A 19,486-nucleotide genomic window follows, 5' to 3' on the forward strand; every position below is an offset into this window, starting at 1 on the left:
TTAGAATCGGCTTCTTCCTAGCCTCAACTATCATAGAATTCCAAACCTCACACATGTTATTGGTGAGGCTGTCATTCTTCGGACCATGATTGAAATATGCCTTGCACCAAGCTGCTGGGTCAAATTGATTCATATACTCCCATCCTCTGCGACACTCACTTTTAAACTTCTCCATTGATGCTTTGAACTGCACCTGAGTAGTGCACTTGGCAGCATGCCATAACAGTCCCTTTACCTGCTTGTTATTGAATTTTTGTTGAAGATTCTTCTAAATGTGCAACACACAATTTCTATGGTGTGCATAGGGCATGACTTCCTTTGCTGCACGCATAAGTCCCTGCAAGTTTGGTTTAAAAACTAAATATAAGTCTTTTATAATTGCTACAGACATCTAATTATACATCAATCGCTGGCAATAGAAGTCACTGGTATAAACCAATTATAAGTCATAAACTAATTATAATTTAGTTATATTGTGCAAAATTGCATTTTATTAAACTGAAAAAGGCATGCCAATTATAACCGTTACAAACATCTAATTATAATCTAACATGTGCAACAGAAGGCTATAGCCATAAACTAATTATAAGTCAATTATATTGTGCAGAATTGCATTTATAAAACTGAAAATGGCATGCCAATTATAATTGTTACAAACATCTAATTATAATCCAACATGTGCAACAGAAGTCTATATCTAATAAGACAATTATCTTGTGCAGACTTGTATTTATAAAACAATATCTAATAATATAAACAATATCTACACTATAATCCAACTAAACTCTGCAGAATTATAATCAATATCAGAATAGGTTGGCAAATGTTGTTACCTTCTGTTGGTCGGACATGAGATTCCATCCACGCACTTGATGGTCTCCCAAATCATCCTGAAGTCGAGTTAAGAACCACATCCAGTTCTCTATATTTTCTGCTCTTGTAACATCATATGCAATAACGAATACATGGTTGTTAGCATCAAGTGACATTGCAGTTAGGAGTTGGCTTCCATAATACCCCTTTAAAAAGCATCCATCTAGGCCTATTAGTGGTCTACAACCCTTAACAAACCCATTTCTGCACGCATCTAAGCATATGTAAATTTTGTCAAACAGCGGTAGAGATTGCGGAATTGGGTCAACACACATGTCAGCCGTGCTGCCTGGGTTACTCCTGTGCAACTCTTGTAAATAATCCCACAACTTTCCATATTGTGCCTTGTCATTTCCAACAACAATTTCCCTAGCTGCTTTCAAAGCCCTTTGGATCATTTTTGGATGGACCTGAACATTGTAGTCCTGTTTCATATGCTCCGTTGCTTCCCTCGGTGTCAGCTTAGGCTGTGTTGCCAACCTTTTTTCCAGCTTATCTGTGACCCATGTCCTATCGGCCAAATTGCTTCCATAATCCCTTCCACATGTATGCTTGTTGTGAAATGTTTTTATCTCAAATGCCATTGTTTTTGAGTTCCTTGCCACATATATTAACCATGGACAGTTCTCCTCTGCACATCTAGCCCTGACCCTCTCCTTCTCATTTTTGATATACATGCAATCTCTTCCATCCCAAACAAATACATCCTTCAAGGCCTTCTTAAATATCTCCATAGTCAAAAATTGCATTCCAAGCTCAAACCGAACCTTTCCATATTCATTTTCTTCATTGAAATTAAGTCCGTGCATTGTCCTCTCATCCTCAGAAGATACTGGGGTATGACACTCTTCAGAAGCATATTCATAGTTGTAGTCATCACTGTCACTCTTCTCATTAACCACTGCTGGACCTCCTAGTTCATCTTCTACTGGCCCTTGGGCAGAACCCAACCCACTAGGAGGTGTCTCAGTTCGATTTCCTTTACTAGATTCACCGTATAGCACATGTCTCTTCCTCCTCCTCCCAGTATACTTCTTTGATGATTTCTTACCATTTTTCTTAGGTGACACTTTCTTCTTGTTTGATGGAGACACAGATGCTTTTTCCTTTATTTTTTTTCCATGTCTTTTTGGTGACTCAATATCACTACTATCAGTCTCATAACTAAGAGGAGGAGGCTTGTAGGCCTCCATCATCCGATGAGGATTCCTCTGTGACCACAACGGGCTCTTCCTCTGGTTCTGCCTCTGGTTCGACTGCCATTGGTTGACTTACCGGGTGCTCAAAGTAGATGTAGAACTCATTTCTATCTGGACAACTTAGAGTGGCTTCACACATGTCATTAATATCCTGGTCACCCTTAAGGATATGAAGCCCAAACTCCAGGTTTCTTGCTGCTGGATCAAGCCAGTAAATTTCTTTGTATTCTATATAACCTAATCCCCTGAAGAGTTCTTCCAAGTCCTTCTTGTTGACAAAATCAACATCCATGGGTGGAAATTTCTCAATCTTTCCATCTACGTACCGTAGCACTCCATTTGGATCTTTCTTGAGTATCCCACCATGATGAAAAACAGGGATAACAAACACAGACATCTGTAAAAATCCAAACTATAACTCAGTAACAGAGCTATACTTCAAACTTAATCAACAGCAAATAGACTAAAATATCTATCAGTTAAGAATTCTTAACTCATCAATAAGCAGAAAGGTAGAAACTTTCAAAGTTAACATCACTATTATAGTTTCGCAACAACCCTAACTCATCAAACAAAGCTAGTGTTTCACCCCATCCACCCATAATCAACATGCAGAGGAGAACTGAGTTATCAAAGCTAATTTCACTCCCACTATCTGACACACTCCTCAATTTGACTATAGTGAAAGATAAAATAAGTAGAAGAGAACGAAAGATTGCTTACCGTTTCAAAGAAACTTGCCAAATGCTTCCAATGTCTTCCCACACAGTGGTGCAGCACGATCGCACGTCCTCAACGTAACGCTCTTTTGGAGGGAAGGAGAAAGGTTTCAGAGTTAGGGCCAAATGTAAATGAAGAGGGAGAGGAAGGTGTTTTATGGAATAACGCTCATAATGAAACACAGCGTTTCAACAAAGGTACAGGGGGCGATTTGTCCCAATTATGAAGGAGAGAAACCCACGTGGACAAGTTACTGACACATCAGCTAGTGACCTACTCGGATCCGGTTGCAGGGACTGGAACGTACTGAAATCATAATAGATAGGGATCGATTTGGGTATTTAGATTTCTTAGGGGATGGGAAGTCCATCGGACAAATCGTTAGGGACCGGAAAGGGCATTTACTCTATATAAAATTATTATAAATTTTAAAATTAAATAATAAAAATAAAATATTTGGATAGTAACTTAAAATTGAGAAAGAATATTTATTCAAATTGGTGTTTAAGAAATTTTTTTTTTGAAAAAAAGAGCTCAACACTCAAAGTGGAACATACAAAAATAAAGACAAGACAAATAAAAGACGAACCAACTCTTATGTCATATCCGGCATAACCATCAAAAACATGAGTTAGTTACTACATCATTCCATAGCACATAGAAACGATTGAGTCGTACAGTCTACAACGCCTATTGTCTTGTTCTGAAATATTACATCATTCCTTCGTAGCCAAACATTCCATATAACTGAGAAGAACCCAACTAACCAGTACTTGCGCACCTCCTTTCTTATAGGCATGGATCTCCAACTCTCAAAGTGATCTTTCAAAGTGTCGGGAGCTGTCCACACCTAACCAAATTCCGTGATCCATGCACATCACACCTGCCAAGAGTACTCACAAGTAACAAACAGGTGCTGAACATTTTCAACTTTTTTTTACACAACACGCACATATTATCATTTTGATCCAGGATTCCCAACCTACTCAGCCGGTCCTTTCTATTTGACCCGGCCAACCAATTAAAACCAAATGAACAACTCAACTCTAGGCGAAACTAAGCCTTACCAAATTTTTTTTGTGAATCTGTAGCTTAGAATCACCTCGTCCAAAGTCGCTTCCTGCAAAACCTGCACAAATGAGTTAATAGTATAAACGCCTTCCTTGTCAAATTTTTACACCACTCTATCTTGCACTTCTGCAATCAGTCTAATAGATTGCAAGGCATGAAACATCTGATCCAAGGTTTCTATTTCCCATTGGTGGAGCTCCCGCCTCTACTGAAAATGCCAAACCCACTCTATCCCATCCCAAAACCCACAATTCTCAATTGCTTATTCTTTTTAGCTTGAAATCAAGAAGAGTCTCGGATAAGAGTCTTTCAACTTTTTCACTTGGAGTCACGTATCCTCCCAAAATCTGGTGGTCCTACCATCCCCTACCTCCATAGCAAGGCCATCAATCATCATCTGCCTTACTTGTTGTTCCTTTATTTGTAGTTGACATATGTCTCTCCATGGGCCACCTCTCTCTGGTAAAATCTGAGTAGACAACAACTGATTTGGGTCCAAACTATTACAGGAACACACAATCTTCTTCCAAACCGGATAGTCAGCCTTTGAGAACCGCCACCACCATTTAAATAGTAAAGCAGTATTACGAACCACTACATCACCCACCCCCAGCCCTCTTAACTTCTTTGGTGCATGGATCCTCTCCCACTTCACAGGAGCCATACTAGGTCATCCGTCATCCTTCCCCCAGAAGAACCTCCTCTGCAAAGAGATAATTCTTCGTGCAACCGTATTTGGCATCTTATACAGTCTCAGGTAATAAATTGGTAGGCTATTTATGACAGACTTAATGAGTACCAGCTTTCCAGCCTTACTTAGGACCTTCGCTTTCCATAAGCTGAGCTTCTCTTCCACCTTATCTATCACCGGCTTCCAAGTTTTTACTAACCGCGGATTTGCTCCTAGGCTAATACCAAGATACCTCACTGGTAGGGCTGCCTCCTGGCAACCAAGCATCTGACACATCCGACTAGTCCACTCCTGACTGCAATTTACTGGTATCCACCTAAACTTCTCAAAGTTAATGCTCAATCCCGACATAATCTCGAAGCACCTCAGAAGTCTCTTATAATTTCTCACTGTCTCCTCCTCAGGCGGACAAAATAATAGTGTGCCATCCACAAATTGTAAGTGTGATAACTCAATATCATCCCAACCGACTAAAAGTGGAGATATTTGACCGTTCCTTACCGCCTCCCCGATCATTCTGTTGAGCACATCCACCACCAGAACAAACAAAAACGGCGATAATGAGTCGCCTTGACGAAGTTCCCTCTCCATTTTGAAAGCTTTTGTTGGTAACCCATTAACTAGAATAGAGATAGATGCCGACCTAATACACTCCTTGACCAATGTCCTCCATGTACTACCGAATTCCGTCTTCTCTAACACAGTATCGACGAAGCACTATTTAACTCTATCATAGGCTTTGTGGAAATATAGTTTGATAATCAATGATGCCTTTCTTTTCAGTTTTAACTAGTGCACAGTTTCACATGCAATTAAAACTCCAGCATGTATCTTTTTTTCCTTCACAAAGGCACTCTGGGATTCTCCAACTAAACCTGGTATGAGACTCCTCATTCTTCATGTCAGCAGTTTAGAAATAACTTTATAAACACATCCAACCATGTTGATAGGTTTGAGGTCTTTTATCTCTTTTGCCCCAACGAATTTTCGAACCAACGCTACCCATGTGACATTGGAATCTGCTAGTAGTCTTGCAGTCTCAAAAAAGCTCATCACAGCTGTAGTGAATTCCGATCCAATCTCACTCCAACACTTTTTTATAAAATTTATGTTGTATCTATCACTCCTTGGAGCCTTAGAAGATTCGCAGTCCCATACTGCCTCTTTCACTTCCTCTACTGATGGCATCACCTCTAGTGCTTTAGCTTCCTCCCTCTCCAGACAGTTGACTAATCCATCCCTAAATCTCAAAGTTGGGAAGACTTCCTGGTGGTACAGACGTTTATAAAAGTCTCGAATCGCCACCTTGATTCTCGATTGATTCCTTACTAGTCTCCCATTAATCACCAATGACTATATCTTGTTATTCCTTCTTCTTGCCGAAGCAATATTTTGAAAATACCTTGTATTCATATCCATCTTATTAACATGCCGAGCCTTAGACATTTGCTTCCAATAAACATCCTGTCTGACATACCACTTCTCACAGTATCTTACTAACGCCCTTCTCCTTGCCTCCATTGTACCATCAAACAATCCACTACTAACCATATCATCCACCTTCTTTATCTCTTCCTCAAACTTTCTTATCTTCTCAGTTATATCCCCAAATTGTTGTTTATGCCATCTCCGTACTGATACTGATAGCGCTTTCATTTTATCTAGGAATTGCACATCACCTAATTCCCTCCATTCTTCCTTCACCATTCTTAGAAAGCATTCATGTGTGAACCATGAGTCCAAGCTCCGAAAAGGTCTTGGGCCATCAAACTTTCTACTGTCTTCCATTATCAATATGACTGCACGAACGCCCCCTAAACCATGTATACTTCCGATCATTTAACGCCAGATCAACCAGCTTCATATCATTTATCCATGCTCTAAAATCCTCAGCAGACATTGATAAACTAGTCGCTTCTTTTCTTTATTCCAAATACAAAATTTCATTAAAATCACCCAAATAACAGAACAGCACCTGGCACAATCCTGCAATATAGCTCAAATCTTCCCACACTGAGATCTTCTCAGCTCTCACATGCGATCTATACACCAAACAAACAGCACGATGAAAATTATCTTTTATCACAACCCCTTCTACACACATACATCTATCCCTTTTATAGCAATTAATCAATTTGAACAATGATTCATCTTATATTAACAATAACCCTCTGGAAGCCCCAACTGAACTTACAAACTTCCAGCTAGGTCTGTCACTACCCCAAATACGCATTACAACAAAATTAGTCACCAACTCCTTTTTTATTTCTATCAATCCCAACATTTCCAATCTAGACTTATTTTTAAAATTTTTTAGCATACTGAATTTTCCAGCACCACTCAAACCCCTAATATTCTAAGAACTTATAATCATTTAACATTATTAGTACACACCTGCTTGTGAGTTTTTGGCTAGCTTCTTCATATTTTTTCTTTTTTCGTTGCTTGTTGTCGCTTTAGGGCCATAGCCTCATTTTTCTCCTGTAAGATTGCCATAATATCCTCCTCATCACTGCACTGAGCACCGGACTCTACAGCTAATTTTCAAGCCTCTTTGTTCTCAGCCATTTCTTCTTCCCAACTCAGCTATTGTTCTTCCCTCTGAGATCCATTTCCATCATCCAAACCAACTTCAGCCTCTGCTCCTACTTCTGTACGGCTCTCGTATTCTTCCTCTTGGCCCTTGCTGTAATCCTATGTCCAACCCTTCATCAAGCTTTTCATTTCCTGCATTCTCAATCCTGTCCCAACTTGGAGTTGCCAATCTTTGTTTTGTGTGTTGTGGTTTATGTTAACGTCATCCCCCTTACCATGCCCAGCAGCCACTATACTTGCCCCCGGGTCCTTCGCCATAATTTCCAACCTTCCCATCTCGTCAGACCTACGGCTAACCAAGAAGGTTTTTCTGGATGCTGCATTGGGGGCTGTTTCACGTCTCCACTGGCTAAGATCCTTTCCCCCAGCAGTGGCTCCACCTCCCGCATTCTTCCCTCCATCAAATCCCCCAGTCGTCGCCTCATATGTGGCCCCCTCAGTTAAGCAAACCTGTCCGCACCTAGCCTCCGAGTTGTGTAGCATCCCAGCCATTGCGCCACTCACACGGTCAAGCTCTTCATGCATAGCATCAGCGATCGGAGGCTGCCTCCCCAGTCGAGATGGTTCAGCCACCTCTGTCTTGTGATACTAACCGTTTCCTTCCACACGATGCTACGTCGCATCCCCTGCCATGCTGGTTCATGGAATCTCCTCGTGTGAAACGTTCACATCACCAGCCTGCAGTCCCTACCGGGTCGCCATAGAAAAAGGCTCAAGCCCAACCCAGTTGGAGAGGCAATTGGATCCTCCATTAAGGCCCATATCCTTCTCCTAAATCTGAGTCCCCTTACCACCCTTATTGGGATTACTTACTCCTAGCCCATTATCCTTTCTTATACTCTCATTTGGTTTGTTGCAATAATGCTCCCCATAAACACACGTTACCGTTTTATCCGAGTCTATCTCCTGATTAATTTCCATTGATCCTTGAAAATCCTCCTTTTCATTAAATGCCGCACAATTAGCCTTTCCATAATGCTGATTTAAATTCTTATGATTCCATTCATTCAAATCTAAAAGTGAATTTACTAATCTATCCTTCTCATATTCATCATTCCTGTAACCCTCCAGCATGAGATCAGCCGCCTGATCCTGTTCAACCACCAGCCTTACACCACCATAATTTAACACTTCACCATTTACTTCATGTTGCATCTCTTCAGCATTTATTGTTTGTTTGTCTCCTAGCTCCTTATTTCTCTCCTGAAAGCATTCTTCCCGATACACCTCTCCACCCGCTTCTCTTACGAGGACGTCAAATCCGCTTGCACCTATTGTAATGTGAATCCACTCATTAATAACATCAAAGACACATGTATCAATCAGAACTCGACCTACGCTAAATGAGTTACACGACTCCGTTAATTTATCGTGCTTAATCACCTCGCCCCATTGCTCCCCTATCCTGCGAAAAAAGTCTGTTGACCACGTATGTAATGGAACTCCATAACATTCCAACCACACTCTTCTTGACTCGCTTCTCTCCGTCTCATCCCATTTCCATACCATATAAAAAAAACCTTAATAAATCATTCATTCGAAAGGTGTAAGCTTCTTTGGCACTCAACACAATGTCAAAGGTTATCATAGCTTCATAAGCTCCCATCTCTCTTACTTGTGTTACCCCTGGCCATTCCCTATGAATCTTTTCCTGAAGGGCATTGAAGTCGATCGCCGTCTTTGTACCTCCAACAATACTTTTTTGCAACCAGACGACATTCTCATTCGCTATCGACACTTCTATTTTCTTTGTCCATCCGTTGTTATATGGATCCTTGATTGGTGCACCACTCGGCTACCTCACCTCTCTTTCTTCAATTGCTCGTACACTCCTATTCGGTGGATAGCTTCTTCCTGCGTCATGTCTTGTGGTTTCTGTCACTTCTTTGTCGTTTCCATTTTGCATTACACCTCCCCTTCTATATTTCACTTCTCCCACAAATAGTCTTCTGCCTCTTAACACCCATCTGTTTATATCTGCAACAGCCTTCAATTCTCCTCCTTTCGTTATATTTCGTATGAATGCAAACATGAATATTTGTCTATTTTTATTCTTCTGCGACAAATATATGTCTATGATTCTGCCTGTCCATTTGAACATATTAAAGAGTTCTCGTTTTGATATATCTTCCAAAGATTGTCGATGAAAATAGAGAAAGAATCAAGCTCTAATCATTGATACTCTTCTTTATTCCAAATTCTAGGATCTTTATCATGTTTACTCTGTAGAGTTCTTCCCCACCCGGTGTTTTCCTACCTCACCCGCTCTCGTACTTTCATCTCTTTACTCTGTAGAGTTCTTCTAAGAAATTTTAAAATAGATATTTTAGACCTCAACAAAAATTATTCACCAACTTTATTCTTAACTTTTGTAAATATAAATCAAATTAGTCCTTCACATCTCTGTTCCGTGAAGTGTTAACAGATTCATTCTACGTGTGTCGTTAACTTGTTGAGTCACACGTTAAGTGACACATTAAAAGTAGGACAATTTGGTCCCTTGCATCGTGATATAAAATATTGCATTTCTAGGCCATTATGTAACGTTGTTTCGTAAGCTGAGAATTGCTTTTCACTCAGCTTCGTATAAGTCCTTTTTTTATTTTCTCTCTATTCAAATGAAATTACACAGAACCTCTTGTTTGAGCCTAGGTTTTATGAAGAAAGTTTTAACTTCGTTAACTCTCGTAGTCACGTAAAACACATTATCGCTAGAGCATGCATACAGAGAAGTTGTTGCAAAAGCTGCTTGTCTCGATCGCCACTCATCGAGGTTAAAATCCTTGCCATTCTTTTAAAATTTTGATAGTATAATTGAGGTTGTTAGCTCTTTTATTCGACTGTGTTTAGCTTCTGTATTTGTTGTTGTTAATGGAAGGATCATCTGATAAAATAACTTTGTAATTGCTTGTTCAAAACTCAAAACTGCTATGAATGTAATGCATGTATATATAAGTATACATTGTTTATGTGTAATAGTTGTTTTTGCATGGCTTAAGCTGATTTTAATATCATTTGAATATCTAAGTTGTGTTATCAAATTGTTTAAAATAGTTTAGGATTTGCCTAATCTGATTTTAATTTTGTAAATTTCTATTTGTAAAATATAGATAGTTAAATTCATTGTCCATGCGTTTTAACATGGGAACAAATTTGTGAAGGAAAATAAGAGTGAGTTTTTGTACATTAATGGGGTGTTAAAAGATTTTCTCCTCTAGACATTGACTTGGTTAATTACTTTGACCTTAAGAAAATGTTTGAAGAGTTTGGCTACCATGCATATAAGAAAATATATTGGTATGATCCAAAAGCTTCAAAAATTTCTTTTACATTGAAGGGTAAAATACAAAAATTCAGAATTAATACAAAAATAAAACTTTGCAATCCAAAAAAAAATACCATACCCTATGTTCTTTACCCTGTAATAAAGACACCCAAAAAAAGTCTTTCTTAAATTCTTTTCTATTCTAGACTCCATAATAATAGCATAGACTCTGTTGGTGGGGTTCCAACTCAAGTGGGACTCACACTTTAAAACATAATAATAATAATAATAATAATAATAATAATAATAATAATAATAAGAGTGTTAACGTGAGAGAGAGAGGAAGATTGAGTCTCTCGTTTTTTAAAAAAGAAAAAGAATCGAGACTGAGAAAGAGGTTTCGGCGCCAAAGAGAAGAAGAGATTGGAAAAAAAGAGCAATGCCATTTTGATTCTATTAAACCAGTAAACTTGCTCCATTTCTTATGAAATTTTAGGATGTTATTCCTGGTGTAGAGATGAACATTAGGATATAACATGCTAGTTGTATTATCTTCTCTTTTGTCTGATTTGAAATACCCACTTTATGGAGGATTTATGTTGATTTCATCAATTTTGATGATGTATTTTTTTATTGTTATGAGATGCCTTAGTGCTATTAGAAAGACTGATTGTGTACCTATTATTTTGATAGTGGATAATTTTACTGGACTAGGTCTGTAGATTTTTTGTCCCTCTTTTGAGGATTTTCACACGATAAAAATTCTGGTGTTTGATTATCTAATTTCTGCCATTATATTTGCTGCTTAGAGTATCTTTGGTGTTGCCTATTTAATCGCATAAGTTGTGAAAAAATTATTTTTGGTGCTTTCACTGTTAGACAAGTTCTTGTCTGAACCTCAATTTTTTCAACAAAGTGGTATCAGAACTTTGGTTGTTTATTTCTGTGTGGATTAAATGGAGAAAAATATTCAAGGGCCAAATATGGTCAAATTCAATTCCAAAAATTACTCAATTTGGAAGACTCTTATGGAAGATATGCTGTATAGCAAGGACTTGTATGATCCTCTAGAGGGGGATAAATCCAAAGGTACCAAATCCGATGCTAAATGGAAGAAGCTGAATCGAAAGGCAGTTGCTTTGATTATGCAATGACTTGATCTTAGTGTGTATCCGCATGTTGACATTGAAACTAATACTGAGAAGATGTGAAAAAAATTGAAAGAGTTGTATGAGAGAAAGAATATGCAAAACAAAGCATTCTTGATTAGGAAGTTTCTCAATATGAAGTATATTGAAGGTAAATCATTCCGTGAGCACTTGAGCATATTTCAAGAGATGGTGAACTAACTAACAAATAATGAAATCATTTTAAATGATGAGTTGCAAACCTTGTTGTTACTGAATTTTTTGTCTGATAGTTGAAAAGTTCTGGTTGTGACACTGACTAACTTAGCTCCAAAAGAAAAGTTGATGTTAGCAATGGTTAAAGAGAGCATGTTGAATGAAGAAGTCAGAAGAAAAGAGTGGGGTTTGATTAATGTCTCCTCCCATTCAGAAGCATTTGTTTCAGAGTCACATAGGAGAAGCCAAAGTAGAAAACCTCACCGTTCTGAAAGGCCAGAGAGTCGAAGCAAGTCAAGAGGAAAATACAAGGCAAGAAAGGAGTTCATTTGTCACCATTATGGCAAATTGGGGCATATCAAGAGGTATTATAGGTTCTTGAAAAAAGAACAATCACGGGAAAGAAACGAAGATAAAGGTAAAGAAAGTGATAAAAAAAATTGCTGCTATTATTTATGAAGATGTTCTTATCACCTATAAAGAAAATTATGTTAATCTTGTTTGTGATGATTTCACTTGGATTATGGATTTCGGTGTCTCATGTCATGTCGCTCAAAGGCGTAAATTTTTCACTTCTTATACTGCTAGAAATTTTGGCAAGATCAAATTGGGAGATAAAAGGAGTGTGTGATATCATTAGTATGGGTGATGTGTGACTTGAAACCAACACGACATGCAAGTTGCAGTTGAAGAATGTTAGGCATGTGCCAGATATGTGGTTCAATATGATTTCAGTAAAGGTATTAAATCAAGAGGATTATTGCACTTCTTTTGATAGTGGAAAATGCAAGATTACCAAAAGGGCTTTTATTTTTGCTAAAGAAGACAATAGTCTCACTACTCTCTACCGGTCACAAGTAAACTTGTGCTAAGATGTGAATGTAGATGATGATTTCTCTTTTGATTTGTGCATATGCTTCTTGGTCACTTGAGAAAGAAAGGACTAAGCGTCTTAGTCAAGAAGCACTCACTTCTAGTGAAAGATACAACTTTAATTACTTGTACTCATTATTTGTTGAAAAGCATGCTAGATTATCATTTCATAGTTCTGGACCTCATAGGAGATCACATGTTCTAGTTTTAGTTCACATTGATATTTGCACTATGGATGCTAAGACACTAGGTGGTGTATCATACTTTGTTACTTTTTGAGAATAATCATCAATAAAAGTAACACTTTTGTGATTATTCTCAAAAAGTATGAGCTTTTATTTTAAAATCTAAAAACTAAGTGCTCGGTATCTTCAAACACTTTTGTGCAAGTGTTGAAAGAGAAACAGGAAGAAAATTGAAATGTGTTCGAACAGATAATGGTGGTGAATACAAGGATCCGTTTGAAGAGTATTGCAAAGGACATGAGATCAAGTTTGAGAAGACAATTTCTAAGACTCCTCAACATAATGGAGTTGTAAAGAGAATGAACCAAACTATCAATGATAGGGTCAGGTGTATGCTCTTTCATGCAAAGTTTTCTAAATCTTTTTAGGGTGAAGCGATGAGGACTACAATAGATTTGATCAACCTTAATTCTTCAGTTTCACTAAATGTTGATGTTCCTAAGAAAGTTTAGAGAGGAAAAAATGTCTCTTATAATTATTTGCGAGTATTCAGTTGCAGGACTTTTATTCACATTCCAAGAGATGAAAGGTTCAAACTTGATGGGAAGTCAAAGCAGTATATCTTCATGGGGTTATGGTCAGGAATACTTTGGTTACAAATTATAGGATCCAGTGAGAAAGAAAATAATTAGAAGTCAAGATGTAATTTTTCTTGAAGACCAAACTATTGAAGATCTTGAGAAGACAGATAAGCCAACAATAACTGTTAGACGTTCTTCTAATGATGAACTTGATCCTTCCACTAGAACTCCTGTTGATGGGAGAGATGTATAAATTGATAATGATGGTGATGATTTGCATGATGAACCTACACCTCAACCTGAGGTGTCAGATGCAGAAGTTCTACCAGATGTTGAAGTTTCATTTAAACCACCGATTGAGCCTGAATTGAGAAGATCTACTAGAAAGCATCATCCTTCTCAGAGATACTCTCCTCATGAGTATGTGATGAACACTGAGACTGGAGAGCCAAAGACCTACCAGGAAGCTATGTCTGATGAACATAAAGAAGATTGGTTGAAGACCATGCAAGAAGAAATGCCTTACATGAGAATCATACGTTTGAATTGGTGAAGTTGTTGAGTGGTAAGAAAGCATTCAAGAATAAATTGGTGTTCAAATTAAAAGCGGATGAAAATGTCTCACGACCAAAGTGCAAAGCTCGGTTGGTTGTGAAAGGTTTTGAGCAAAAAAAAAGTATTGATTTTGAGGAGATTTTTTTTCCAATTGTGAAGATGTTCTCTATTTGAGTTGTGCTTGGATTAGCGGCTAGTTTGAATTTAGAGGTTGAGCAGCTTGATGTGAAGACTGCGTTACTTCACGATGACATAGATAAAGAAATTTATATGGAGCAACCAGAGGGTTTCAAGGTTAAAGGAAATAAGCATCTTGTATATAAGTTGAAGAAGAACTTATATGGGTTGAAGCAAGTATCAAGGCAGTGGTACACAAAATTTGATTCCTTCATGGAAGGTAATGGGTATAGTAAGACTTCTTCTAATCATTGTGTGTATGTTAAGAAATTCTCTTATGGTGATTTTATAATTCTCTTGCTTTATGTTGATGGCATGTTAATTGTTGGTCATGACACTAAGAAGATTAAAAGTCTTAAGAAAGACTTGAACATATCCTTTGCTATGAAAGATTTGGGTTCTACGAAAAAAAAATCCTTGGCATGAGTATCACCCATGATAAAAAAATAGGAAACTGTAGTTATCACAGCAGAAGTATATTAAGAAGGTTTTAGAGAAGTTTAGCATGAGTAATTTCAAACCTGTTAGTACTCCACTTGCTAGTTATTTCAAGCTGAGTTCACAGCAATGTCCTATAAGTGAGAAAGAGAAAGTAGAAATGAAGAAGATTCCATATGCATATGAGGTTAGTAGTTTGATGTATGCTATGGTTTGCACTAGGCTGGATATTGCTCATGCTGTTGGAGTTGTTAGTCAGTTTCTCTCTAATCCTGTCAAGAAACACTAGCAAGTAGTGAAGTAGATTCTCAGATACCTTAATGGTATTTCAGAGTTTGTTTATGCTTTGGGAGTGGCCAACCTATATTAGATGGTTACACAGATGCAGATATGGCTAGAGATCTTGATTCAAGAAAGTCTATTTCTGGTTATATGATGACTTTTGCAGGAGGAGCTGTGTTGTGGCAATTCGACTTCAGAAATGTGTTATTTTGTTTACTACAGAGGCAAAATACATTATTGTTGTTGAAGCTTCTAAGAAACTCTTATGGGTGAAGAAATTTCTAAAAGAATGAGGCATCAATCAAGAGAAATTTGAGTTATTTTATGACAACCAAAGTGCTATCCATCTCAATAAGAATCTGATGTTTCATTCTAGATCGTAGCACATAGAGGTGAGATATCATTGGATATGTCAAACGCTTGAGATGAAGTCATATGCACTTGAGAAGATCAATACTGATAACAATGGTTCATATATGATGACTAAAAGTTTACCTGCAATGAAGTTTGAGTCTTGCAAGGAGAATGCGGACTTGGTAGAGCAGCCTGTATCCACTTGAGTCGGTGAAGGGAGATTTTTTTATGGATCCTCAACTCAAGTGGGACCCGCATTTTATAACAAAAGAAAGTAATAATAAGTGGTGTTAACATGAGGGAGAGAGATTGAGTCTCTCGTTTTTGAAAGAAGAAAAAGAACTGAGAATGAGAGAGAGGTTTCGACGCCGAAGAGAAGAGGAAATTAGGGGAAAAGAGCGATGCCATTTTAATCCTATTGAATCAGTAAACTTGCTTCATTTCTTATGAAATTTTAGTATGTTATTCCTAGTGTAGAGATGAACATTATGATATAACTTGCTAGATGTATTGCTTTCTCTTTTGTCTGATTTGAGACACTCACTTTGTGGAGCGTTTATGTTGATTTCATTAGTTTTGATGATGCGTTTTGTTGATTGTTGAGATGCCTTAATGCTACTAGAAAGACTGATTGTGTATCATTATTTTGATAGTGGAAGATTTTACTGGACTAGGTCCCGTGGATTTTTTGTCCCTCTTTTTTCCCACAATAAAAATTTTGGTATTTGATTATTTAATTTTTGCCATTATATTTGTTGCTTGGAGTATCTTTGGTGTTGCCTATTTAATCACATAAGTTGTGAGAAAAATGAAAATTATTTTTAGTACTTCCGCTGTTAGACATGTTCTTATTTGAACCTCAATTTTCCCAACACTTCATAGTGGCATCCTGGATTCTCCTCTTTTGCAATTCCAAATCTAGCATCACTTGAAGCATTGCTAACACTACCATCTCTGTCACCTCTAAATCGTTGATGATAAGAGTTTGTCGAGCTCCATCCACTTGCCATGATTTATGTTTTCAGAATTGTCTCTACTAGCAAACGAAGAAGATGATGACCTTTCAGCCCATTGTTTCAGGTTTTAGGGCATGATACAAGAGCATTTTTGTAGTTGCCTTAGCAAGGACCATTTTGTCTACCATCCAACGTGTCACTTCTCTTCACTTTAACGTGACATGTTGGACTCCATCGTTAAGGTTTCACAAAGTAAACTAATGGAAGGATTATAGTAATGGACGTTTATAAAATTTGGGAATAAAATTGGTGATTAATTTTTGTTGGAGACTAAAAGGTCCACTTTAAAATTCTTTAGGGACCACTTTAAGTAAATACTCATTAAGAAAAGAAGAGGTTATTTAGAATTTTAAAAATACGGGGTTGAATTATAAAAATATAAAATGATAAAAGTACATTACAAATAATTTTATTTTAAAAATAAAAAATTATTAGGATTAATTTTTTTTAATTTAAAATTGCAATTCGGTGGGGAGCGATTTGTTTACAAATCAAATTTAAACTCAGATGAATTAGTTTTGTTCTCCATTTTTCTTACTCCTTCTTCTTCTTTGTTTATATTTTCCTTCATTCCTCTTTAGCAAAGGAAAGAAAACAAAGTTGAATGAAGAAAAAAATGGACAATGATATTAGTATAAAGAATAAAAATATTACACCTTAATATGATGAACTTTATAATCGATATTTTTATTATAGATTAATATGTTATATAAAATAAGTTTAGTAATATTAGAATCATAATCCAAAAACACTATAATTAAAGAAGTTGTAATTTGGATATTTATATTATAGATCGATATTGTTACGAAAAAATTCGTTAATATTAGAATCGTAGTCCAATTCCACTCTAATATGAAAAAGTTTTAGATTGGATATTTATGTCCTAGATTATATGTTGTCTAAAATAAGATTGTTAATGTAAGAATCATAGTGTACTTGCTCCTTGATATGATGAGTTGTCATTGTAATTAATATTCTTTTTTGGTTGCACTTTCTCGTACTTAAATTTATTTCGTGTTATAATTGCAAACTCCCATATTGTCGTAGACGAGAAATCTGTCAGAATGGAATTTAATTCTAAAAAAATTGTAATTACAATAATTAAATATTATATTATTTAATATTTATAGAGGTATAAATTATTAGATGTGTGAGTTTGAACTCACGATATTTTATATTAACTGTGTATAATGTAGAATAAATTATAATTGACTTATCAGGACTAATATAATTTAAAATAAATATTATTAAAAGATAAGGAGATACAATAATAACTACATTCGATCTAGATTTATTATTTTTTAATATTATTTTAAATTGAATTTAAATATGGTTGTAGAAGCAATAAAATCATTTGTAAAAACGGATTCATTTCTAAACATGCAATTTTTGCAAATGTTCAGTCAAAATTTAATTACACAATAAATTATTCTAAAGTATGGTTGGTTAAACAAAAGTTAGTTGAGAATATTTTTGGTAGTTGAAAAGTTTATTGTGAAACTTAGTCCATATAATTTGAAACAATGTGTCAAAAAAAATCATCAGTTGCTATGAAAAAAAAAACGTATTTGTCTACCATGGAAAGAAATTACTATATTTAATTTACTCTAAGATCTTACTATAATTAACAAAATTATGTAAAAATTTTACTATAAAAAATTACTCTAAAAAATTATTAATTTTCTTAATATCTTACTATAATTAAAAAAATACACTAAAAAAAGTAGTTTCATGCATATTACTATAATTTAAAAAATTAGTCTAAAATATTAGTAATTTTCCTTAGCATCTTAGAATAATTAATCATATTAATCTAAAGAATTACTAATTTCTCATATTATATTCCTATAAGTAACAAAATTACTCTAAAAAATTACTAATCTCCCAAAACATACATGTTAATATAATTAAAAAATTACTAATATTTCATAAAATCTTACTATAATTAATAAAATGTACCTAAAAATTACTAATTTCTTATATAATATTACTATAACTAATAAAATTACCCTAAAAAATTAATCATTTTCTATACAGGTTAATATAATTAAAAATGTTACTTTAAAAAATTATTAATTTCTCTTAATATCTTCCTATGATTAATAAATTAACCTGAACAAATTACTAATTTGCTATATCATATTACCATAATTAGTAAACTTACTCTAAAAAAATTAAATTAAAATGCGTAAGAAACTATTAAATATAATATTACAATAAGGTTTTTAAAAAAAGTTCTGCCCTATTATCTAATAACAACAGCAAAAAATTTAACTGCGTAAGAAAACATTAAATTGGAATGCTAATAGTAATTAGAACTGGTTGTGGAATACAAACATTTTAGAGAAATTCAAATTTACTATGTGGCTTGGCTTACATAATGTTCTATCAACTGAGACCTTTCGATTCAAGCGGCATTTAGCTTCTTCAGATATGTGTAAGAGATGTAACAAGTTGCAGGAAACTATGGAGCATTGCCTTTGAGACTGTGAATGATCAAAGGCAATTTGGTATATGTTGTATCCTAGTATCATGGACTCGACGGCTGATACTGCTCTTGAAGAGTGGTTTCGGAAGGTCTTGGCTAACAATGAGGTGTCCTTTGGTGCAGGACTTTGGTGGGTATAGAGACATAGGTACAATGACATATTCAATACCGACAACTCTTGGACAGACCACAAGGTTGTTGCGTTGACCAGAATTACCGCCAAGGACTTACAACAAGAATCGAAACAATGCATTTAGGTCTCTCCGAAATTGCCTGTGTTGGGAACCACCGGTAGGCAATAGTTTTAAAGTTAATTGTGATGCAAGCTTGTATATGGATTCAAATATAGCGGAATTTGGGTGTATTATTAGAGATTCTAAGGGAGATTAGATCTCGAGTTGCTCTGGAAGCATTCCCCCTTGGTCTATCATCAGATGTGAATTATTTACTGTTTGGAGGGGGGCTGATTTTAGCTTGGAATTGCGGTTTGAGGGATATTATATGTGAAACGGATTGTCTTGACATTCTGCCATCATGCATGAGCTTACAAGTGGGTATTCATCTGAAGTAACAGATTTGGTTCACAAGATTCAGGAGCTTTTATCTCGTCTTTGGCTTGTTCACGTTGAATGAGTGTCCCGAGAAACAAATAGAGCTGCGGATTGGATGGCTAAATATGGTGTCAAGAGTAACTCTAATCATATTATTTGGTCTGAACCTTGTGTTGATCTCTAACAAATCATCCGCTCGAATTTAGAATAGTTTTTGCTTTGTTTCTTT

General features: G+C 36.0%; 2 protein-coding genes across 2 annotated transcripts; both read right to left on the reverse strand.

Moving 5' to 3' along the window:
- Window positions 1-4,533: 4,533 nt before the first annotated feature.
- On the reverse strand, window positions 4,534-5,145 carry LOC130965771 (uncharacterized). Its single transcript, XM_057890532.1, has one exon. The coding sequence runs from the start codon at window positions 5,143-5,145 to the stop codon at window positions 4,534-4,536; it is 612 nt and encodes a 203-aa protein (XP_057746515.1).
- A 306-nt stretch (window positions 5,146-5,451) lies between these two features.
- On the reverse strand, window positions 5,452-6,342 carry LOC130965772 (uncharacterized). The gene is made up of 2 exons (XM_057890534.1): window positions 5,935-6,342; window positions 5,452-5,820 (listed from the first exon to the last, which is right to left on the reverse strand). Exons 1-2 carry the CDS (start codon window positions 6,340-6,342, stop codon window positions 5,452-5,454), a joined length of 777 nt encoding a protein of 258 aa, XP_057746517.1.
- Window positions 6,343-19,486: the final 13,144 nt, after the last annotated feature.

Source organism: Arachis stenosperma, chromosome 3, assembly GCF_014773155.1.
Source record: "Arachis stenosperma cultivar V10309 chromosome 3, arast.V10309.gnm1.PFL2, whole genome shotgun sequence".
In the NCBI taxonomy this organism is placed as follows: domain Eukaryota; kingdom Viridiplantae; phylum Streptophyta; class Magnoliopsida; order Fabales; family Fabaceae; genus Arachis; species Arachis stenosperma.